The sequence below is a fragment of the Penicillium verrucosum genome (assembly GCF_028828655.1).
Source record: "Penicillium verrucosum strain IBT 35672 chromosome Unknown utg000001l_segment0_segment0, whole genome shotgun sequence".
Taxonomy (NCBI): Eukaryota; Fungi; Ascomycota; class Eurotiomycetes; order Eurotiales; family Aspergillaceae; genus Penicillium; species Penicillium verrucosum.
In genome coordinates this window covers 950,909-974,642 of record NW_026643210.1, presented here as the reverse complement: position 1 = coordinate 974,642, position 23,734 = coordinate 950,909, and the positions used below count along the sequence as shown (strand labels likewise).

Genomic DNA, 23,734 nt, shown 5'->3' with positions numbered 1-23,734 from the left:
ATATGTGAACATAAGAAGGGTAGGCTTAGGATCTCAACAATTGGATATTCAATGCATAAATATTTCTTTTGGCATCTCTATAGAGGGTATCAGCGGCGACGACCAGCCCCTCCCATATTCTCAGTACGGTCAGACATGCTAACAACCTCTCCGATACCAGCGGCTTCTTGCTCATCTTCCAGAGCCATGATCTCCTCTCGGCTATCCCACCACTTTTCTTCGGCCATAGAGAACGCTGCCTTGCGCAGTTCCTTGATTGACTTCTCACCAGACTGTTCCTTCCCCTTAACAATTTCCATCATGATATTCTGCCATTCTTCAGAAGTGCGGCTGAAGAACTCTCGCAAGCTCTCGAACGGCCGAGGCAAGGGTCGATTGTCATTGACATTTTGCTCCTCTGGCTCCTCAACTTCGAGTTGTTCCAGGTCCTTGGTAACAGATGGCACCGTGACATCTGTTGAAACAGGTGAAGGAGCATCAAGAGACATCGCTTCGGCCTCGGCCTCATCGTCTTCATCCACTTCGTCGTCGTCATCTTCGTCATCCATGTCTTCATCACTGTCTTCGGCTTCGTTCAAGATGTGCCAATTCTCAGGCTCCCTGTAGAATATCTCCTTGACGCCGTCCAATTTGACTAGATCAATGGAATACATGTCATCGAAAGTGAACTCCCGATCACCCTTTTCAAAAGTACCGCCAAATATGAATAGGGTATCATCTTGCACTGCTAGCTGGGCATTGAATCGCCGATGAGGCATTTCAAAGCGAACAACTGAGGGCTTTGTGGGCTCCATAGGCTCCTCCTCGGGTTGGGGCGTGCTTGTTTCCATATCGTCATCATCTTCATTGTCTCGAATTCCAACTTTAGCTTCAAGGGCTTTAAGATTTGCCAAAAGCTCTTCCTCGTCCGCCCTGCCCCTATTTTTAGACTTGGCATTTTGATTTGCCTGCTGCTTTTTGCCGGGTGCGCGGGGACGTCGCAGACTCAACGGGAAGAAACGGTTTCTGTCGGTGGTCCAAGCAAAGAGAGTATCGAAGAACTCGCTGTCAATGCCCTCGTCGGTCAGCTCCACGTCGTGAACGCCACCAAACATAATTCCTCGGCCTTTGTGGTATGCCATGGTAGTGCCAACACGGGCCGGATTGGGCGTATTGGCGGGCTTCTTTCGTCGCTCCCATCGGACTGCCGGTACCGTTGACGATGGGGCGTCAGCTGCAGGGGGTGTGATTCTCAAGAACCAAGTATCCTGGTGAACCATGGGCCGGAGAGCCATCTTCTGGGGACCACCACCCTTGCCTTGCTTACCACCACCCGCAGCTGCTTTCACTCGGGAGTAGCCTCCGTAGAGAACAGCTCCGGTCTCGTGCGGTAGCAGAGAGAATGATGAGCGAGGATCGGGCTTTTGGGAAGCAAGGGTTAACGTGGGGTTGGTCCAGGTATACTGATTACAATCATAGATCCACAGGTCCTGCAAGTATTTAGTCTGCTGGGAGGTATCTTGGAATCCACCGAAGAGGATGATGTAGTTCTGTCTCGGTGTTAGCGTTTAACATAAAAGGCATACACTAAAATTGGAAACACATACCTTGAAATAGGTCATGCGGTGACCACTTCTGGCGGGAGGACCTTTGCCTTTAACCTCGAGTCGAGTCCATTCTCTTGTGGCCGTGTCTAAGTGCCAAAAATCATTGTAGTGGTAGAACGTGCCTTGTTTTGGCGACGAGAACTCTCCTGCTGATAGTTAGCCTCGGCACAAAGAATTTTCAATATATCCAGCAAGACAATCTTACCTCCAAACATATAGATGCCTCCGGAGTTTCCTCCACGGCACCATGCATGGCCACTTCGAGGAAGGGGACTGTTGGGACTAGTCACCTCTCTCCATTCGCCGCGATCGATCAAATAGACGAAAAGGTTATTGAAGAAAGTAGCATGCGTCCCGTCAAAGTACTCTCCACCGAAAAGCAGCAGCTCATTTCGGTTCGACGGAGATGCTAGCACGGTTGATGACGAACGTGGGACTGGCGGCTCGGAAGGAACTTCAGTGACCTTCAAGAATTTGGCCTGTTCTTCGGCGTACTGAGCTAGAATGACATCTAGGTCTGCGTCTTCAGCATCGCTGTCTGCATCCTTGCCCTTGGCTTTGGATCTCTTTTCTTTCTGCGCAGACTTCTTTGTCTGCTTTGCCGCTACACGGTCCTTGTGCTCGGCGGACTTCTTATTCTTTTTGCCCATTTTGGCTCAACGTTGGATACAGAAGGTGAGTTTTCGTGATCTTCTTTTTCGTGGGGCAGAAATTATGCCTTTCCCCACACTGAATTGCCCCCTCCAGATCAGATCTACGTCTATAGTAGTATCGCTTGCACCACTTAGTTTTATTTATATGTAAATTTAACAAATATAATAACCTGGGATAAGGATGATAATTATTATACAAATTTAATGATTTTAGTTCAATTTGACCGAGTAACTGTAAGTTGAACGCAGTTGCTGGTTATAGATCGAATTTGTTTGACCGCTCACGTGCCGACGCGTCTGTATCGGTTTCGCGATTGCTTGCTCCCATTGCTCCAAACATAAAGATCGACGGCCATGACAGCAACAGGCCCCCATGACGAAGAATAACTTAGCGACTCATCTCAAATGGTTGATAACCCAAGGGAAACCTCTTCACCCCCCTCTGGCGCAAACTAGCCTGCCTGAACGCAACAATCACGCATCACCACAACCGATTTCCCCCGCCGACGAATTCGCAGCTCTCGATGATATCCTTGAAGACGTGGAGAATGAGACGGATGGAGCAATGGCTAGATTGCTACCACAATCGGCGAGCAAGCCTCGAATGTTAAGCCGGCACGACACAGTCCCTAGCAGTACTCCGTCAACTACGAAGAAACGCGCTTCACCGAAACAGTCAAGCATAGTTCGAGGTATGTGGCCGATTAAGACGATTGCGGGCGTTATTAAACTGACACAACCTGTACAATGGCCAGAGTCCTTCCGAGACCCACCGTTATCATCATACAAACTTTCCCGGCAAAAGTCGTCTCCGTTGCGATCAGACAGTTTCCATGCACCTGGACCTAATGACATTGAATCGATTGATTTGACAGGCGAGCTTGATCTGTCTAGACTATCCTCGGATACTATCACGGCTGCTGAGCCCCGCGGGCCATGGGCAGAAGAAAGTACCCCATGCGCAACTCGTGAGAAACGCGGCAAGAAGCGCAAAAGTGACGAGTATACATCCGACCTTCTGTCCCCATCGAAACATGCAACGAAAGTGCGAACTTCTTCGAAAGCGGTTTTATCTCCTGCCCCTAGAGGCATTGTATCGGAACAGCCTATAATCCCACGCCAGACAACCCAAGCAACTCAAACACATCCCCCAAGCGCCGCGGAACGACCTGAACATAATTCGCCTGTTGCCCCACGGAGCCATCGGAAACGAGTGATCGCGGATTCAGATGATGACGATAGTCTCTTTGACGACTGGGCTGATAATGAAGATCCCGCCGATAAGATGATCGTGGATGCCGAGGAGAGTTTGTACCCAATACTCCCCAAGATGAGCCCAGCTGCAGATGAGAAAAAGATCGAAACTAAGCATTCGCGGTTGGAATCTACACCAAAAGCACCAATTCCAACTGCGAAACCATCGACTCAGCCAAAGAAGAGGGCAGTTTCCAAAGACCCTATCCCGTCGACACCTTGGTCGAAGCCATCCGGCTCACAGGAAAAGAACCCCGATCTACTGAAGTTTTTGGCCCTTGGAGACAATGCCTTTGGGCATGCTATTTCCAAATTGAGGTCTATTCTACAGAAGAATTCTGAAATTGTTTATCAACAGGCCATGGAGGGGCAGCCAGTCCCAGAATTGATCGTCGAGAACAAGACTCTTGTCGCCCAGATTGAGGCAATCGAATTGTTGCAAAAACATCAAAAGACGCATAAGGGCAATGTTTCTCGCAAACAAGACCTGAAGCAAAATCTGATACGTGTGATCTCACAAGGTCTAGATCCCACATCGATGCCAGAAGAGCTTGCGCAGAGTCGAGCAGTTGAGGCAGAGTTGGAACAAACCGAAACAAAAATATGTCAGCTTCTATCTAAAGCCAGCATCCTTGAGTTGACACGCGATTGTCCATCCGACCCTCCTCCCATGAGACATACTCAGTCCACCTTCGAATCCCACGCAATCACACGGGACCCCCCTCTTTTCTCCTCTTCGCGCGCCGAATTTAACACAGAATCCCGTGGCCAGCAACGTTTGCCTTCAACAAGCCCTAGAAAAACCAAGGAGACAACTCGGCCGAATAGCTATGAAAACTCATTTTCTCGGAATATGGGCTCCCCGCCGTTGGATTCGATGGATCTTGATGAGTTCGATTGGAATGTCAGTGACGACGACATATTAGAGGCAGCAGAGGGCTTCGATGGTGCTCATCAAATACCCGTTCGCGAGCAAGCCAGTCAAAACCGCAAGGTTTTTGCAGAGACATCTGGCAACATCCCCAAGGCCCCCCGTCCCGAAGAAGTCGCCCGGTCATAGCGCCTTCTGGTCAAACCATCCATGGTCTCAAGAAGTAAGGAAAGTGTTGAAAGATCGATTCCACCTCCGCGGATTTCGACCCAATCAGCTTGAAGCTATTGATGCAACACTTGCTGGCAAAGATACTTTTATTCTCATGCCTACTGGAGGAGGAAAGTCGCTATGTTATCAATTACCCTCCATTGTAACGGGCGGACGCACCACGGGAGTGACGATCGTGATATCTCCATTGCTGAGTCTGATGGAGGATCAGGTGTCACACCTCCGCAAAATAAACGTTAAGGCCTTTATGCTTAACGGCGACACCGACCCAGGGGAAAAATCCTGGATCATGGGCCAGCTCTCAAATGCAGGTGGCGAGGGGATGGAGGTCCTGTACATAACTCCTGAGATGCTCAGTAAAAGCCAAGCCTTGATCCGAGCCCTTGAGAAGCTTCATGGGAGAAGCAGGCTAGCACGCCTCGTCATCGACGAGGCACACTGCGTTAGTCAATGGGGACACGATTTCCGACCTGACTACAAAGAGTTAGGAGAGGTTCGAGCCAGGTTCCCGGGTGTACCGGTTATGGCCTTGACAGCCACTGCCACTGAGAATGTCAAGGTTGATGTGATGCACAATCTCAAAATCACCGATTGTGAAGTGTTCTTGCAGAGTTTCAACCGTCCTAATCTCACTTACGAGGTACGGTCCAAGGGAAAGAACGATGAAGTTTTGGCCAGCATGGCAGAAACCATTACAAGCTCATACCGGAATCAGTGCGGGATTATTTACTGCCTTTCGCGAAAGACATGCGACAAGGTTGCAGAGGATTTGCAGAAAAAGTACCACCTCAAGGCACGCTCTTATCATGCGGGCATGTCAGCAAATGCAAAATCAGAAGCCCAGAGGAACTGGCAGATGGGCCGAGTGCATATCATTGTTGCCACGATTGCATTCGGAATGGGAATTGACAAAGCCGATGTGCGATTCGTCATGCACCACAGTATCCCGAAGAGTCTCGAGGGGTACTATCAAGAAACAGGCCGTGCTGGTCGAGACGGCAAGCGTTCTGGCTGCTATCTTTACTTCGGCTACAGAGATACAGCAACCTTAAAGCGGATGATTGATGCAGGGGATGGCAACGGTCAGCAAAAAGGCCGTCAAAAACAGATGTTGCGAAATGTGGTTCAATTTTGTGAGAACCGCAGCGATTGCAGACGAGTGCAAGTCCTCGCCTATTTCGCGGAATACTTCCGCCGAGAGGACTGCAACAACACTTGTGATAACTGCAAGTCCGGTTTGGTGTTTGAGCTCCATGACTTTACTGAACAGGCATCCTGGGCCATCAAGATTGTGCGACAATTCCAGAATGCAGAGGAGAAGGTGACTGTTCTCTACTGCAGTGACATCCTTCGCGGAGACTGTAAACGACCTAAAGCTCCAGAGCATCGCAAGATGCCGGGGTATGGAAAAGGAGCTGACCTCGACCGTGGATCGGCCGAACGTCTGTTCTACCGGCTATTGGGTGAAGACGCATTGGCCGAAGACAATGTGATCAACAAAAGCGATTTTGCTGTTCAGTATCTCATTCTCGGTCGTCGTGCGGCGGAGTATGAGAGTGGCCAACGACAAATGAAGCTACAGGTTCGCGCCTCACCGAGTAGTAAGGCCAAAGCAAAGAGCAAGCCCTCGGGTGCCGCGCAGAAGAAAAAGTCTGGCAATTCAGGCGGCGATCCTCAGTCCACAATGGTCTCTTCTCCAGTACAAGCTGCCCAAGACCGCCGCCTTGATCGTTATCAATATACCGGCGCTCCAGTCCCACGGCTCTCGGTCGATGAGGATAGTGATGGCTTTGAGCCGATTCGGACGAGCGGCAAATCTCGCCGCACAAACACACACGAGATGGGCCCTCCAATCACCAGCGATCAGAAGTTGGATCGGCTTGATCATATGCATCGGGTAGTTGTGGAAGACTTCCAAGAGCACGCCAAAATCATGCTTCAAGACGTGAGTAGTCACAGGACTGATTGGTACAGCATCAAGAAACTGACATTTGTTACAGCTTGTGGTTAAGAAGGGCCTTCGGTGCCAACCGTTCTCTGATCAGGTGCTACGTGACATGGGCATATCCTTTCCCACAAGTAAATATATTCTCTTCAATGAAATTTGAACAGCGAGCTAACAACGAATTAGATCTTACTGAGCTTTCTGCGATCCCGAACATCGACCAGGATAAGGTGAAGCGCTACGGCCGGCAGATCTTGGGACTAGTTGATAATGCAAAGCGGCGCTACCTGGAAATGACCCAGGAAGCAGAGACCAGCGGCGTTGTTCCGGATCCCAACCACCATAATGTCATCAATCTCAGCAGCAGCGATGAGTATAGTGACGACGACTTGTTCATGGATGAGGCTTCCACCTTTAATCTAGACAATCCTGTCCCGACCGCACCCAGCGGTGCGGCTGAAAATATCACAAGCCGCTACTTTCCTCCGGCGGGTTCTCCGGGGTATGACTCTGGTGACGACTGGGAATCCGGCACTGCACCGTCTGGCTCGAAAGGTCGCAAGCGCCAGTCTTCCGGTGGTAAACGACCTCCGCGACGCAAGTATGGCTCCACTGGGAGCTGGAAAGGCAAAGGCACACGAACGAAGGCCAGGTCCGGGGATCGTCCGACCAGCCAGTCTGCGCCGCGCAAGAACGCTAGGGCCAAAACCCCAAAGTCTACGATTGGCATGATGCCCATTTGATGTTATTGTTTTTCCACCCCCTTTCGTCGGGGTGTTTATGATTGATTTGGCGTTTACGCAAGCATCTCTAGGTGTTGTTTTCTCACGGTTTTGTAGGGAGTCATTCAGAGGTAGTCCATAGGTGTGGTGTTAGATAGTATTTGACATGTTTACAAAGGACCAGGATATAGGAAGATATACATTCATGAATCAATTAATACCATTTTTGTCACTCTATACTGGGAACTCTCCACATTCAATTCCCTAGTGAGCGACCGAAATCAATCAATCGAAGCCGCCGTGCATCTCGAGGGTGAAACTGCGCGACCTTGGCTCTCACAAGGAACCTCGAAGACGCCGAGTCGCGCTCCAAATGGATGTAGGAGTCAGCCTCCAACATAGTGTCAATAAGACCATGCATCTCCTTCGCAGCTGCCTCCCTCTTGTTTGTGGAAGCCTCGTCCGTGCTGCGTTGCATAAACTTATCAATCCGCTGCTGTGATCCACCCTCCGTTTCTGCCGGCTCTTTCTGCTTCTTAGGCTTGCCGTGTGCTGTATAACCTGCCTTTAACGTAGCATCAGACACTTCGAAAGCATCGCCCACAGTGGGGCCACCCAGATCCTCAGCAGCAAGCATTGGAGCAAGCGTCTCATCGATGAACTTATCCAACGAGACCTTGAGGCTTGCGGACGTGCGGTCCAGTTCTTTAGTTTGCCTTTTCTGCAGAGTGAGCTGCTCGCGCGCCACCTGTGACGGAGTCTGCTCTTCTTTTCTCGTGTTTGCATTTCGGATTCTCTGAATCCGCTCTCGGAGTCCGCTTGCGATTGACTGAGAGTCGCGTAGATTGGCCTCTTCGACTCGCAGGCGCTCGCGGTCCACAGACAGTTGTTCGGCGGTCAATGTGACAGAGACCTTATTTTCTTGGACAAGCCGTGCGGTTTCTTCTATGGCTAGAAGTGATGGCAACACCGAGTCCGTTGCTGGGAGCTCATCTTCGGACTTGAGCAGCGAGTCGTATGCTTTCTTGGCCCGTCGGGCTTGGGAAATGCGGGCCCAGGAATCGGTGCCCGTTTCTGTTAGGTCAAGGGAATTGAGCTCCCGTAGCTATAACTCGTGTCAGTCATGGTATTTTACTATGATGAGAATCCCACATGCCTTGTTCAATTCATCCTGTTGGCGTTTGACTTGCTCTTGAAGCCCCTGTAAGGTTGCATCTAAACGCCGCGTATAGACATGCAATGCAGTTCCAGTAAGAGGCTCTTTTACCGACTCCTGCTCTGCTTCTTGGCGTTTTTCTGCGAATTTCTGGATCTTCTGCACGGTTTGGTCGGTGATATCCATGCTTATTTTGGCGGAGTGACGCGAAATGCAAATATTGCCTTCTAGAAGTAATGAAAATACTTTAAATTTAGAACTCGATTGCCAATTAGACTTGCTGTAGAATGTTTGATTGAAGCCTTAGAGGCAATCAAAATATTGGACACGAGACGAGATGCATCACGCCCATGCAACCTTCGCGTCGACGTCATGTGACCAAGCTTCACCCTCGACTTCCCTCCCCCATCGTCAACCTCACCCCTTCTCCTTACTCACCGGGATTTCATTTCATCGCCTTCATCAATTCTCTTATTCCCACCTTTCTTCCAAATTTTACAAAGTTCTCGTCAGTAAAGCTATTAACTCGTCGACTGCGAGTTTAGCCCACACCCTTGACCTCAGATTCAGACGTTATCGGAGGCTACAGTGTGGTACAGCAGGCAACGGTTTCTGGCGCTTGATATTACTTGCTTCTTTTTATTTTCCCCGTCGCGTTCACCCAAGGACCCCATATCCACCCTTTCCGCTTCCTTATTCCTTTCGAGCATCTCGGCAGACCCCGTGAAGCTTCCCCGGTTGTGACAGCAAAGCCCTCTCACACTTGAAACTGCACTTCCTCCCGTCTTACGTCGGCACTCCCTCAGTACCACCTTTCCTTCACAGCCTTTCCAAATCTTCTCCAAAGCACCAGTCTCCCCTTCCGATCGCCAGCACCAGCACCTTCCGTGGGAAATTCTGGTGTACATAAAACGATCATAAAAAAGAAGAACGCAGAATTCATTCTTGACACCTTCCGATTTCACTTGTAAGTGAAAACAAAACAGCAGCACAGACTATCCAAGATGTCGGCTTCTCCATCCAACCTTCAATCGACCAAGCGTCCTCTCGAGGACCCTTCGTCGCCTTCCGGTCCCAATGACCAGCCAGAGGCCAAGCGCCCGGCGCTGGACAAAGTAGTCAAGAGCGATGCCGATGCCGAGGCGGAAACAGATGTATCCAGTAGCCAGGTTCCTACTGTCGAAGGTGCCAAGGATACCCAGGGTGATACCGTGGTTCCCGATGCGCCCAATGGCAAGGGTCTCCCTGTTGACACCCAACCCATCCAATCAACTGCTTCCCAGGCTGACCGAGCGGGCTCTGATCAACCCCCCCAGGACGAGTCGAGCTGGGTTCATATTCGCGCAGTGATCTCCAGCCCGGAGGCAGCTACCGTGATTGGGAAGGGAGGTGAGAACGTGTCCCAGATTCGTCGTCTGTCCGGTGCCAAGTGCACTGTCAGTGATTATTCTCGAGGTGCAGTCGAGCGTATCCTGACCGTCAGCGGTCCCCAGGACGCTGCTGCCAAGGTAGGTTTGCTTTCCATTTAACAGGTTTGTTACGAATATTCGATTGCTAATGACAACTATCAGGCGTTTGGTTTAATCATCCGTACCCTTAACAATGAACCTCTGGAGGCTGCTTCTACTGCACAGTCCAAGACCTACCCTCTGCGTTTGCTAATTCCTCACATTCTAATTGGCTCCATCATCGGCAAGGGTGGCTGTCGCATTCGTGAGATCCAGGAGGCTTCCGGCGCCCGTCTGAATGCCTCGGATGCTTGCCTCCCCCTGTCCACGGAACGATCCCTCGTCATCCTCGGTGTTGCAGATGCCGTTCACATTGCTACCTACTATGTCGCAGTCACCTTGGTCGAGCAGCTATCTGAACGTTACGGCGGTCCCGCGGCTTCGGCATACGCAACTCGCAGCGGCGGTCCTGCCGGTGCTGTCCCTGGTGGTATGCAGGTTGTTCCGTACGTTCCTCAGCCCGCCGGCGGCCAATACGGCCACCCCGAGAACTTCAAGCGTCACCACCCTCACCCCAACCGTGCCGGTGGTGGTGCGTACGGTGTTCCCTACCTTCACGGGCAGCCAGCTCCTGCTCCTGTTCCCCAGACCCCCATGCACTTCCCCGCCGCTCCCCAGGCTGCTTACGGCGGCGCAGGCCCCCACCAGCCCGCTCCCTTCGTTGGTGGTCCCCAGCAGCCGACCCCTGGCCGTGGACCTCCAACAGCCCCTACCCCTGCGGGCGCTGCCATGCCCGGTCAGCCACTGACCCAGCAGATCTACATTCCCAACGACATGGTTGGTGCCATCATCGGCAAGGGTGGTGCTAAAATTAACGAGATACGTCACCTCAGCGGCAGTGTCATCAAGATCAACGAGCCCCAGGAGAGCAGCAACGAGCGTCTGGTTACTATCACTGGTACCGCGGAGTGCAACCAGATGGCTCTGTACATGCTTTATTCCCGACTTGGTTTGTCCCCCGGCCCCCAGGTCCGCAGGAAGCAGATTGTTGTCCAGGTTCTAATGAATTCATCAGAGAGCGAAAAACACCGAGTCTAAGTCTCGCAGTGCAACCTACACCTGCTACAAGAGTCTTATTGCAGGGTTATGCCCAAAAGTCTACGGTGGTTAATGAAGTCTCTTTTTCTTTGCCTTCGATCTCTCAGGGTGTTATTTCTTTTTTTTTTCTTTTCTTACTTTCTCGTTGTATCTTATTCCAAGGCGTGTGATTTGATTCTTTCTGCCTTTCTAATAACAATTCCCGCAATAATCCCTTGAATCAAGTAGCCCATTTTTTTCCCTTTCCACTACCTGCTCTAATTACCACCGACATATCCTATGATCCATGCAACACAGCTCACATTACATCCAAGCCCCCCCCAACACTAATCCACGGCACCTCACTCTCCTTGGTTTCTTTCTCTCTTTCTCTCTTCCCGATCTTACTCGTCCCTTGGAACTCCTAACCCTCAATCTTTTGAAAACTGACATGTTTCATCTCCAACCCAGGAATAGGAGCCAGCATCTTCTCCCTCAGAGGCGCAATACTCTGAATAAACTTATCCGTCTGCTTGGCCTTGAGATGCGTCTCCATACTTTCCCAGCCAACAGCGAGGAGGTGGGCGAAAGCTTGCCCACTCGGACTCTTCTCGTGCGGCAGCTTACTCGGCCGGTCAACATGCCCCATTGACCACGACCGTGGCCCCGCTAATTGTGGCAGCTGCTCGACCAGTGTAGTGCGGAAATTAATCAAGTCCGCGTTAATCTGCTTTACTGCTAGCACATCAAGATCGCTTGGGAATGGTAGCGTGCATAGCTCCGTCACAGGGTTTTTGGTCAGGGTTTCTGTGCAGGAGAGTGGTGGGCTGAAGGTGATGTGGAGCGACGATGGTGTCTGGGGATTTTCTGGGTCCAGGAAGGGCTCGAGGAGGTGGACATTTATTGTGCTACGGGGATCGGTCCAATCTGTTGGTTTGGTTAGACCCGTAGGCTGCAGGTTGTAGGTTTGTAGGGGTGAGTAGGATATATCGTGGGTATATTGTAGTTTGCGAGTTGTCCCGAGGGGTTGCTGAACTCACCTACAACCCAGACAATGGTGTCTTTGTCTTCGGCTGTGCGTCCCCAGGCTGAGTACTCATGACCGCTTTGGTGTTGAGTTGTGCGGAAGATCCTCAGTAGAGCCTCGCCTTCTTCGCTGTCCGGGTCTTCGGGCCTGACGGAGGGTTTGACACGGAAGAAGGTGACCTGACTAACAGTTTGAGACATGATGGGTTGGTGGTGTTCCCAATGACAGTGTGTATGGATGGGAGAGATAACCTTGGAGTATCAAAATACTGATGACTGATGTCACGAGCACATGATGTCACTGGACTAGGGAATTCCCAATTAGGAAATTGACATTGGCACCTTCCCTTCTCTTCCTTCCTTCCTATTTTGTGCAGTTAGTCCCTTCCCCAATAGAGTCATGGCCAAACACATGATGTTCTCTTTCCTCTGCTCTCTTTCTCTTCTCTCCTGTCTCCTCTCACCTCTCCCATCATGCAGTCATACAGACTAATGTCCCAGTTATACTCCCCATTCCGTGACAAAAATAATCGACTGTTCTTATTCGCTGTACTTCTAAGCTATGTGGTGAACCCTATATTCACATTGGCCCTAATGAAATGGCTGCTGTTCGGGGAAATTGTGGTTTTTCTCGCGCTGTGTCACTGCCTCGCTCTCGCATTTCTGATCGTGTGGCTTATTGACTTGTCTGAAACCGAAATTATGGCCCATGTTATACACAATTCTTACCATTGGTTGCGGACAGTGGTGGCCTCCCAAATCCAACGATTCCCACATTGCCATCACCTCGCCTGAATATGTCTTCCGAGTGAGTCTGGTTCCTCGGTAAGATCGAACCCTCGTCTTGGGAACCACCTGGACGCCGGCAGTGGGGAAATACTTCGCAAGTGGAATGCAGATTGTGATTTTATTTTGTCAATATGATCCAGGGTAAGAGGGTGGTGCAAAGTATAACCTTTATGATGATATCTGATATCTCATCTCTGCTTCTTTCACACTCTACATCCTGCAGCATTTCGTCTACTTGGCTAATTGTCTATTATAGTTGTTTTGTTGGGTTTGGGATTCGGTTGCCTTGCAACCAAATAGCATTTTATGACTTGTGTTAACGGTTCAACTTCAAATACGCGAGCCACTTGAATTGCGGACTGTGGTATTCGCTCAATATGGAATCCCAGAAGCCGGGACTCTTACGGCTTAGGTGCTATTCTACTTGTGAGACTTGACGTTTTTTCCTCGGTGTCTTGTTCATTTTTCTTCTTTTCAACATAGCTGCTCTATTCATCTATCAGATACCCCCAAAGAACCCCATCGACTGCACATCTCCCCATGCCTCTCGCCTTAATTCAATACTCGCTTCTACCCATAGAATTGTCGTTCTTATATGTTTGATTGCTCTGATATAACTGTTCGATGGTCGAACTAAGGGAAAATCAAATTCCGGTCCAGCTGAACCCTGTGTGCTTGGATTTCTGCAAGCCACCAGAGCGCCAAAGTCTTAGCCTGAGCCATGACTGCATCATTGTGTTCCTCATAACTGGAGACTCCAACGACTGGTAGCGAGAGACACAAGGATCTCTGATAATGTTGTGCGTGAGTGGAAATCTTGACCTTGTGGCTTTCAACCTGCTGAACAACAAACTCCATCACCTCTTCGTCACTATGTGTAAGCTCCATTGCTTCGGGAAATTCTACAGTAACCCAAAGAGCTGCATCATCTTGGGGGTCCACCAGACGCTCGGAGCCCATCATGAAAGGACACATATCACTCGCACCTCCTGACATTTTGCTGGTAGATAGATAGAGTAGACAGAGTAAATAGAGTAAATAGATTCTAGGGAACGGGATTTGCTGGAAAATCGTGTAGAGGAATGCTGGTGGTGCTAGTGGTGTTGGTATAGGTCGAGGGCATCGACTTTATATATGTTTCTACGGTGTAGGTGAGTGAGAACAAAGACCTTTTGCCATTCATTACTACAATGCTTTTAAATATATGTATACTCTTTGACCAACATCCCTTGAAACCATTCACCATTTGGCCGGACTTCTCATTCTTTGTCAAGCGCTAGGGATGCTACGTATACACCTAAAAAGACATCTAGAAAGAACATGAGAGCGACCGGCTATTCTTGTTTACTTCACACGCGAGTACAGGATTTGACTAGAATTCAATAAAACTGCATGTAGATAGGGCTTGCATTTGATAGCTAATTTAGCCACCCACCGTGGCGCTGAAAAAGAAATTCCACGTATGTGCATGCCATGACTCCCTGGCCCAATTAAGACCATCCACCAAATACCAATCCACGCTGAAAGCAAATTCCCCCAGATATCAGATCAGAATCTTTAGAGAAAACCAAATGAAAGAAAATAAGAAATAAAATAAGAAGAGAGTAAACTACCAGTCATCGACGTCGCGTACCTTGGCCTGCTTGTCCTCGAAGGCCTTCTTCAAGTTGGCATTCAAGTGCTGACGACGCGACTTCTTGGCCTTGTATTGGACGGCGTCTTCATGCGGGAGGGCAGACTCGCTAGCACCCTCCACGCTACGGAGACGGCTCTGTCTCACCGAGCCATTGATGCTGGCTCGGAAATTGAGACCGCGTGAAGCGGACTCAGGGGGTGTGGTAGGCGCTACCGTCAACCGAGCCTCGTGACCCAGGAGTCATGGGAATACGGCCAGCAACGTTCTTGCGAGGAGTAGAGAAGGGAGAGGCCTCGCGGCTTGGGGGTCCTGTGGGAGCAACGTCCACGCCGAGCCTGCGCATCTGTGCCTCGAGAACATCGATGTCTGTGCTCTTTCCCTCGGCCATGCTCATCATTGTTGCGATGGTCTTAGTAACAGCCTCGACGGTTGGTCGGTTCCTGCTTGTGCCATTTACCTGCGGGATGTCGGCGATTTTGGCACGTAGAAGGGAGACTGCCTGTTCAAGGGCGGTCATCTTGACCTGGATATTTGTGAATGTGGTGCGCAGATCATGCTGGAGCGCACCTTGCTCGGCAGAAAGTGGCGCTTCGAGGATAGCGCCGATGTCGGTGTGTGCATCAAGAGTCTTGCGGATGCTTGCGAACTGGCCTCGCAGGGTGACAACCTGCTTTGTGAGTAGGTCACGGCACGCATCGAGCTTTTCATCCACTCCCTGCACCCGTTGGTCGTCCAATGATTGCGCAATTGAAGCAATCAGCTCTTCAAATATCTCAATGTCCTTCAAGGCCATCTTCGTGTCGAGAATGTCAGCGGGCTGGTCGCTGTTAATGATCATCACCCACCCATCAAGATCAGAGGGTTGCTTGGGTTGCTGGTGCAGAAGGAATCCGGCCATTGACCTAGCATTTATGCCCAATGTATCTACCATAGAGTTGATATCACGATAAAGTCGTTCGACCTGGCCGGCAATACCTGGCTTCGCAGTCTCGCCCATGTAGTTTTGGTGGGGTAAGAATGGATCCAGGGTATCAACGGGCTCAACGGGCTGAGCCAGCTCATCACGAAGTCTATCATCCTCGTCATCATCTGACAAAGATAGCACATCGTCTTCCTGGAGTTGAGCCGCTGCATGTGCGCGTGCTTGCTTCTCTTGCTCCTCGCGAGCAACATCGCTAGCCTTTCTCAGGTGGCCATCACGCTGGCCAATTTGTGTAAGAGATGCCTTACGCGAGTGCAACGCGCCTGTGGACCCCTTGCGAGTACGTGATTTCTCAGAGAATAACACGTTCTTTTTCCCTCCGATCCGAATCGGACTTGGTGACCGGTAGGGCTCACGATTACCTTGGGCAATAGGGCCCGGGGGAGGAAGCAGTGGCTGCTTGGAGATCTCCCCAAATAGCTGCCGGGGACGGCGGCCTTTGTCATCCGCATCTCGAGCAGGGCTGCTGAAGAATCCTCCGGTGGAACTTTGCTCGGAAACAGCACCAAACGAGCTCTGGGCTGATGGCTTGGATTTGGCAATGAATGCTTCATCGTGTGTGATTTCTTCACCGCTATCACTGAAGTCCGACTCGTCTGCGGCCTCGGAGTCTCCATCAGAGATACCCGATTCATCCGATTCATCAGGGATTGGAACTGCCTCCTCGAAAGGTTTGGTCTTGGGCTTTGCGGTAAAGTCAGGCGGGAGAGGTGCTTCTTCGGGGACAACCGCAGTCTCGGACTTTTTGGGCTTTGTTAAGAAGTCTGGAGGAAGGGGAGCGTCATCCGTCTTGGGTGCAGTCTTCTTCTGAGTGAGGAAGTCGGGAGGGAGAGGAGCATCGTCCGTCTTGGGTGCAGTCTTCTTCTGAGTGAGGAAGTCGGGAGGGAGAGGAGCGTCGTCCGTCGAGGGTGCAGACTTTTTCGGGGAGAGGAAATCAGGCGGCAGAGGGGCGTCATCTTCAGGTTGTAAAGACTTCTTCGCCTTGGTGAAATCGGGAGGAAGGGGGGCATCCTCAGCGGAGCACTTCGACACGTTATCAGAAGCGGAAGTATCCCCAGCTGCATAACTAGCCCGGGTGGTAGGATCTGGTGGCAATGGCGCCTCCACATCGATACTTGATGTGTTAGGCCAATCTTTCTTGGGTGTCTCGGTCTTATCAGACAGCGCTGACAACGGGCTGGTCACTCGGTTTTGATCAGCAGTGGTGCCAAGTGTAGAGAATGGCGACTGGGTCTTCTCGGCCGAAGTGGTTGTCTTTGTAGTCTGTGTTTTTGAGCTGAACATTGAGGTGGGGGTCTGTGAAGCAGGTTTGCTTGCCCCGCCGAAAATTGAGAATGTCTCCTTGTTCACAGGCTCGATATCTTCAGTATCATCATCCATTGATTCACTCGGCGACGCGCTTCCCTTGCGGGGCGTTGACACCATTTCGTCAAAGGAGCCACCAAATGAGAACGCTCCGGAAGAAGGTTTGTCTGGTTTTGGCCCATCATTGACAGCCGAGCCATCGCCCTTGAAGGTAGACTTGAGTTCAAATCCACCTTGCGGGGCGCCAAAGGGATTCTTGACTTCACTGGACGCAGGAGGCGGGAACGAGGTAGGGGCTTGAGGCTTGGCCCCAAAGGGCGAGGCAGAGCTCTTGGCGAAAGCACTTTCACCAGTAGAGGCGGTTCCGAATGGCGACGCCTTTGGTTGTGTTGCCGCGAAGGGTGACTCGCTCGGCTGCTTAGCTGCAAATGGTGACTCGCTTGTTTGCTTCGCTCCGAATGGTGACTCGCCCGGCTTCGCTGTTGCAAAGCCACTGAAGCCGCCTCCACCGGAGAAGGAGCTGAAGCCACCACCGCTAGATGCTGTACCCTTAGCCCCGAATGGGTTTGCCGGGGAGCTAGACTGTCCAGGTCCAGATCCCATAGCACCGAATCCAGACTTCCCGAACTGCGGCTGTCCAGGCGTACTGGGGGTACCGAATGATGCACCAGGCTGAGAGGGGGTCCCAAACGCGGGACCAGGGGCCGGTGACGATGTCTTTCCAAAGGCTGGGGCAGGGCCTCCAAATGCCGGAGCACTTTGCTTCCCAAAGGCAGTCGCGCCCATAGTCGAAGCTCCCATGGCTGATGGGCTACCAAAGGCAGGGGCTCCCGCCGGCTTCCCGAAAGCTGGCTGGCCAAACGGCGCCGGACTTCCAAACCCTGACTGGCCAAATGCAGGTTGCTGTGTGGGGGCAGGGGCCGGGGTTGGAGCTATAGCCTGTGGCTGAGAGGGAGCTTGGGTTGCCTGACCGGACGAAATCAAACCCGAATACGGGATGTTTTGGCGAATCGAATCAGCATAAACGAACCACCATGATGAAAGGATACCATCATTATTTAAAAGAAGAACCCCGGGAAGGGGCGTCGAGCTCTCCAAGATATCGGAACCCGGAAGCGGTGCGATGACATTTTCCGTGGCTGAGAGGTTTTGTGCCAGACCAATGACCGATGTCTCCTCTCCAGAGTCTTTCAACGGGACACTAGCACGTTTGGTGTCGTCGCTGACTTCTGTGGTCATGAACTGACCAACATGAGACTTAATTCGCTCATCGTTGGCCAGAGGTTGGTCAGATCGCGTGATGAGTCCGAGATCAGTCGACGCAGTTGACGCGATGATCAGGACATCTCTCAAGTGAGGCTTGTATTCTCTAATTCTGGTGATAAATTGGAATGCAGGACCGCGCTTCACCAAAAAGCCCATAGTCGAGCAGACTTCTGGCAATTTCTGGATGAGGAACGGTGCCTGCTTGCGACGGGTTATGATGTAGTATGAAGAACCTGGGTTCATTCCCATATCATCCTCTGCAGCATTTGGGGTGTATGTGACAAGGAAAACATCATTTTCAAGCCATGCGATTGATGAAACTGTATAATTGTAAGTTAAAGTACTTCTTTAGTTCTGGGAGTTATTTGAAACTTACTGTGGCAATCTCCCTCCAAATCAGATGGCCGAGGAATTTCAGCCTTCTTCGTTCCATCTGGGGTCATCTGGTATCCAGTGCCATCGGCTAATCCAGCGACGAGCTGCTTTCCTTTGTTGCTCCATGAAGCACAGCTGACACCAGTCTTGAGAACTGGGCCACTAGGCCCAGGAACTAGGCTCCCAGCCTTGAGATCGGCGATAAGAAGATCGCCGTTAACGGTGACCAGCGCGACGAGTGTCGACGAAGGGTCAGGGTTTGGTGTCAGTGCTCGTAGCGACACGCCATTTGTAGGAATTGAAATCGCCGGCTGCGCATTTCCTTGTGTGAGGGTGTTGGTATCGAAAACCGAGATTGCGGGGCCATTCTCTGTAGCGAGAATCAGGCCATCGTCGCCCGGTGTAAATGCCACATGAGTGGGACGAGAAGGAAGGGGAATTGTGGCGATGGGTTGGAAGGGCTTCGTTTTCTCCATATCTTCTCCAGCCGGCGCCTCGATGGACTTTCTGACGACATCAGCGGTGCTGATTACCAGCGCATCTGGGCCAGCGCCGACAATGAGGCCTTTGGTGTGTGCGACAGCCAGAAGTGAGGAAGTAGGAGCCGGAAGCGCGTCGTCGGGCCATGCCGTTGAGAGGAAGCGGATGTTTGCGTCCCCGGACACGCCTTTGAAACCGATCTCCTATTAGCTACATTAGAGAGGATCTTGGTGAGTAAGAGCTGTGGCGGGTTGGACATACATCGGTAAAGACATCGGGAAGCTCTGAACCAAGCTCCGCAGAGGCGCTTCCCCCAGCGGGGTTGGACATTCCGAAGTTGAAAGCCATTCTAAGCTTTTCAGAATTGAATGTCCCAGAAGGAGAATGTGTGCTTTCGCTTAGAGGGGAGCTATGTCTGACAGCATTAGGCGAAGGTGAGTTGGGAGGTGTAGAGAGCGAGCGTCGATGGAGTGACTGAGGACTCCGGGAGAAGAGGTTGAGAGTATGCGCGAAAATCTTGAGGTTGCGTGGCTTCCCAGGAATGAGAAGACAAGCAAAGAATAAAAAGGGACGCAACGGTAATCGCCGATGCGCAAAAAGGTTGGAGAGAGAGAGGTCAAGGAGGACTACAATAGAAAAGCATTGAATTGGAAAATAATGTCCGGCAAAAACACCTTGTTTATGCCTGATAATTTAGGCTCCAATTTAGGCTGCGGGAGCTTCGTCACTCCAAACAGCTCACTTCCTCTTCACTTCCATCTCCAGCTTGCTACCCCATTCAACCATCCATCCTTCTCGATCTCCCCCAATATTCGAATTTCGCTCTTGTTTCTTGCTATACCTGCTTTATATCTTGATAATCAGTTTAGCTGGTCGCGAACACCAGCGTTGTCACCATGCCCGGCTTCGACTTCACAAACTACAACCGCAATGCGGCGCTTCACGCTAGGGGTGTTCCCCTTCCCAAGGCCACAAGTACCGGTACAACAATTGTGGGCTGTGTCTACGATAAGGGTGTTGTGGTATGGTCCCAAGCGATGCGAGGAGATTCCTACGAGCTGTGACCCAGGAGCTGACTCGAATCGCCATTACAGATTGCAGCAGATACCCGAGCTACCAGCGGTCCCATAGTAGCAGACAAGGTAAGATATACCGATCAGATCATGTGCATTTTCATTTTGGAAAGCATCTAACATTCTTTGTCTCTAGAACTGCGAGAAGCTGCACTACATCGCGCCGAAGATCTGGTGTGCTGGAGCCGGTACCGCCGCCGACACCGAATTCACCACGGCGCTCATCAGCTCCAACGTCGAACTGCACTCGCTATCAACGGGCCGCGACCCCCGCGTGATCACCTGTATGACGATGCTCAAGCAGCACCTCTTCCGGTACCAGGGCCACATCGGGGCGTACCTTGTTGTTGCAGGCGTGGACCCGACCGGCACGGGACTGTACACTGTGCATGCACACGGATCTACAGACAAGCTGCCGTACGTGACGATGGGATCCGGATCGCTGGCTGCGATGTCTGTGTTTGAATCGACCTGGCAACCAGACCTGGACCGCCAGGGCGCCATCGACATCTGTGCTGAGGCAATCAAGGCTGGTATCTTCAACGATTTGGGCTCTGGTAGCAATGTCGACGTGTGTGTGATCGAGAAGGATCAGCCCACTCAGCTGCTCCGCAACTACATGAAGCCTAACGAGCGCCCGCAGAAGGAGCGCAACTACCGCTTCCCCCGTGGTACCACTGCTTATTTGGACCAGAGGGTTATCAGCAAGGAAGATATGAAGAAATATGTCACGATCGAAACTCTGTCCGGTGATGATAACCTTGGTACTGGGGACAGCATGGAAGTTGATACTTAGATTTTCTTGGAGATGCACTGACCAGTGTGGTCTTCTTGGACTGATTTAATGCACGCATGGGTTTCTTCTGCCTCACTATGTTTTCTGTACGATCGTAATTCGGCCAAGACCACGGGCGTACTTGTTCGCGTTATGCTACAAGGTTTAGAGCAGGGGTGGCCACAGAAATCGGAGGTTTCAAAAACTTGATAGTTACATCTTTCATGTAGATTGAATGTTCAGCTCAGCACCCTCTGGGCAAGGTAAATTGAAGCAGGGGTATCGTATCGCTCTTCTATAAAAATTTCCCATGTAGACATCCATTCACATACCACATCTACTGCCGACCAACCCTCGATTCGCCAATCTGAGGCAGAGCAGTGAGCTCTTCAATAACCTCAGAGCTTTCAAACTTGCCGACAATCCAACGGATGTACTCATACTGAGTAGCCGAGATACGGCGACCATCACGACGGTATCGGACAACACCAGCATGATACATCGCCCGCACGAACTCCGGATCCACGGGCCCGCCGTGTCTGCGAAGGTACCCGTAAAGCCAGTGAACCATATGGAAAGACTGACACGGAGTCAAATGCCTGCAGCAGGAGAGCGCAACTGCCAGCTGGTTTATGAGGTCGACTGCAGCATGGGGATCGGGACATCGGCTGTCCCGCGGCGCTGGGTGGTATCGCACGAGGACTTTCTCATCGGGGTGTGGAATGGGCTGCCAGGCTTTGTGGAGGCTGACCTTAAATGGGATGTTGTTGTTGAGAAGCCTGAGGATGGGCCAGATGTTCTTTGAGTCTCCTGAGCGAACAACATTCAGGATTTCTTCAACTGTGTCTGGGCTGGTGAGGTCCATGCGATGGAACATTTCGTCGAATGTGGTGTGGAAAAGCTTTTGTATTCCTTTGTATATGGATGGGTTTGTCCATACTTCTGCTAGGGAGAGCTGGGAGGTTTCCAGTTGTTCGAGGGTTTTGCGGGTGGTTCTGGTAATGGAGGATTTGCCCCTTTTATTTAGGGCTAGGAGCAGAAGGCTGTTGTAGGGGAGATCGAGATCATGGATTTCTCGCATGAAGTTTGGATAGAATGTTCCGCTGGTATCTTGTATCACCGTTTGGTAGAGATTGAGCAATGAATATATCGGTTGATCCGTTACTCTTGCGCTCTGATTGTACATGGGCCCAGTAGATCGGCCAAGCGTTCGTAGAAGCCAGAGTCGCAAGATTATCTGACGTTGAGTTGAATGGCTCAGAGGGGCATGCTTGATTTGTGATTGAACACATGGCAGAGGGAAATCGAACCAGACCTGTGACTTGGCAACGGTCGAAATGACTTCGGCATCTGCGACGCAATCCCTCCATCTTTCAAGCAATTGGTTTCTGGAGACCCTGTCTGTTGAAGACGATGCCAATGACTCTGTCACACGAATGACACAGTCCGCCGCACTATCAACATCAAGCTGGCTGAATATCTTGTCGGGGAACGGCAAGTTTGTCTCCGAATCGACATCCATGCTTTCCAACCAAACTTGAACCAAAGCAGAAGGCCACTGGCTGTGACGGTCTGCATCATGGGTTTCGATGATGAGTTCCTCGGCAAAACGAAAGCTGCGAATACGCAAAAGCTCTCCAAGCCAAGCATCAACAATGCTTCTGTCCAAATCGTGATAACCGAGAATGTTACAGCACCCAATAGCTTTCCACATCGCCCGGTAGTGCTTCAACAAAGCTTTATGGTCCCACGATCCCAGAGTCTTGTTTCCTTCGACGATAATATTCGGTAAAGCGGTGATGATCAGACAGATCTCATCAGTTGAGATCAACCCCAACTCTAACGCCCGATTAATCGCATTTAAAACAGCGGTTCGTTTGCCGCGTTTCGTTTTCGTTCGAACAAAGATTTCGACAGCTGCAGCGTAATTCCCCGATCCCCGGGTATTCAGGAACGGATCATCCAGGAACTCAATTGCTTCTGTAAGGTCTGGGTCCGAACGAGCAAGTAACCGCTCGAATATCTGCCGGCTGTATCGCGGCTCCCGGTGGAGGTCAATTCTCAACCGACGAGTGAAGTCCCTTGCATCTTCAATGCCCCAATTGTTCCCATCCAAAAATCCCTCTAGCATCTGTTCACGTGTAGCTTGATCCGCCTTGGCGAGATATGACGGATGAGGATGAGTAGTAGTATGAAATTCGCTGGGTTCGGGTCCAGGCTCCGGGTTCTGGTCGGAGAAAGAAAAAGGTACTTCGGGAGGACCAAAAGAATGATCGACGAAAGCTTCATAAAACAGTTAGCAAATACTCGACAAATTGAATGCGTGTGTTGTCACGCATACTTTGGGTTTCGAATGGTGCTCTCTGCCATGGATGGTCAGCCCATTTCATGTGTTCCCTCCCATTGCGGCCAAACAAGCACGCGATATCTTCAGCCGGGCCTCCCCCTATGCTTGCCAGAGCGGTGTTTCTTCGTTTCGCCAGACGTCGTCGTGCTTCCAATGGTCCGGGAACGCAGCTCCCATGGCGCCGTTGACCGTTAGCGAAGCGACGAAACGTGGCTGCGAGTAGGTCATCACTGATCCAGGGATGATCAAGTGTTGCAGTAGCTGGCGGTTTTAGAGCATGCCGATAGGCATGTCTGCCGAAAGACATGGGATTGGCTATAGCATGTGCTAGCCAATTGCTGTCTTAGGCTTGTCGCAAGCACTCGGAATCAACTTTCGCATGGCAGCTTTCCGATTCTTGGCGTGATGACTAATCTCCGCGTCGCCCCAGGGCGGGAGTCAACAGGCCAATGTTTGGGCTTCTATTATCACTTGTCTATTTTATAACATTTGGTTCAGCTATTGTTTTCTTGTTTTGCACAGTGAACTTATTTCTATGTTTAAACTATGTATATGTCATATTATGGCCCATTTAATCGTTCGAGGCCGCCCCAAGACGTATACCAAATGTTCGCGAAGTTACCTGATTGTAACTACAATCAGGCATGAGAATGGATTTATATAGAAGGTTAAAAAAAAGTCGTAGGAGTAATAAACACAACGCCAATGCAATGTATGCAGAATTTTGTCCACCAATG

General features: G+C 51.0%; 9 protein-coding genes across 9 annotated transcripts; 3 read left to right on the top strand and 6 right to left on the bottom strand.

Moving 5' to 3' along the window:
• Positions 1-89: 89 nt before the first annotated feature.
• Positions 90-2,236, bottom strand: N7516_000364 (putative Kelch repeats protein; the record flags this gene model as incomplete). Its single annotated transcript, XM_057213086.1, has 3 exons — positions 90-1,529; positions 1,587-1,732; positions 1,792-2,236. 3 exons carry the CDS (start codon positions 2,234-2,236, stop codon positions 90-92), a joined length of 2,031 nt encoding a protein of 676 aa, XP_057074969.1.
• Positions 2,237-2,612: 376 nt separating this feature from the next.
• N7516_000363 (uncharacterized protein) lies at positions 2,613-7,283 on the top strand (the record flags this gene model as incomplete). Its single annotated transcript, XM_057213085.1, is given in 5 exon segments — positions 2,613-2,931; positions 2,995-4,487; positions 4,498-6,540; positions 6,596-6,674; positions 6,727-7,283. 5 exon segments carry the CDS (start codon positions 2,613-2,615, stop codon positions 7,281-7,283), a joined length of 4,491 nt encoding a protein of 1,496 aa, XP_057074968.1.
• A 235-nt stretch (positions 7,284-7,518) lies between these two features.
• On the bottom strand, positions 7,519-8,604 carry N7516_000362 (uncharacterized protein; the record flags this gene model as incomplete). Its single annotated transcript, XM_057213084.1, has 2 exons — positions 7,519-8,367; positions 8,398-8,604. The coding sequence occupies 2 exons, from the start codon at positions 8,602-8,604 to the stop codon at positions 7,519-7,521; spliced, it is 1,056 nt and encodes a 351-aa protein (XP_057074967.1).
• An 818-nt stretch (positions 8,605-9,422) lies between these two features.
• N7516_000361 (telomere maintenance protein PBP2) lies at positions 9,423-10,964 on the top strand (the record flags this gene model as incomplete). The annotated part of the gene is made up of 3 exons (XM_057213083.1): positions 9,423-9,926; positions 9,990-10,875; positions 10,942-10,964. The coding sequence occupies 3 exons, from the start codon at positions 9,423-9,425 to the stop codon at positions 10,962-10,964; spliced, it is 1,413 nt and encodes a 470-aa protein (XP_057074966.1).
• A 403-nt stretch (positions 10,965-11,367) lies between these two features.
• N7516_000360 (uncharacterized protein) lies at positions 11,368-12,170 on the bottom strand (the record flags this gene model as incomplete). The annotated part of the gene is made up of 2 exons (XM_057213082.1): positions 11,368-11,870; positions 11,984-12,170. 2 exons carry the CDS (start codon positions 12,168-12,170, stop codon positions 11,368-11,370), a joined length of 690 nt encoding a protein of 229 aa, XP_057074965.1.
• Positions 12,171-13,391: 1,221 nt separating this feature from the next.
• N7516_000359 (uncharacterized protein) lies at positions 13,392-13,754 on the bottom strand (the record flags this gene model as incomplete). The annotated part of the gene is made up of 1 exon (XM_057213081.1): positions 13,392-13,754. The coding sequence occupies one exon, from the start codon at positions 13,752-13,754 to the stop codon at positions 13,392-13,394; it is 363 nt and encodes a 120-aa protein (XP_057074964.1).
• Positions 13,755-14,367: 613 nt separating this feature from the next.
• N7516_000358 (FG-nucleoporin NUP159) lies at positions 14,368-19,132 on the bottom strand (the record flags this gene model as incomplete). The annotated part of the gene is made up of 4 exons (XM_057213080.1): positions 14,368-14,603; positions 14,647-18,267; positions 18,324-19,005; positions 19,064-19,132. 4 exons carry the CDS (start codon positions 19,130-19,132, stop codon positions 14,368-14,370), a joined length of 4,608 nt encoding a protein of 1,535 aa, XP_057074963.1.
• A 566-nt stretch (positions 19,133-19,698) lies between these two features.
• pup1 (proteasome core particle subunit beta 2) lies at positions 19,699-20,671 on the top strand (the record flags this gene model as incomplete). Its single annotated transcript, XM_057213079.1, has 3 exons — positions 19,699-19,824; positions 19,897-19,944; positions 20,012-20,671. 3 exons carry the CDS (start codon positions 19,699-19,701, stop codon positions 20,669-20,671), a joined length of 834 nt encoding a protein of 277 aa, XP_057074962.1.
• A 316-nt stretch (positions 20,672-20,987) lies between these two features.
• N7516_000356 (uncharacterized protein) lies at positions 20,988-23,304 on the bottom strand (the record flags this gene model as incomplete). Its single annotated transcript, XM_057213078.1, has 2 exons — positions 20,988-22,933; positions 22,992-23,304. 2 exons carry the CDS (start codon positions 23,302-23,304, stop codon positions 20,988-20,990), a joined length of 2,259 nt encoding a protein of 752 aa, XP_057074961.1.
• Positions 23,305-23,734: the final 430 nt, after the last annotated feature.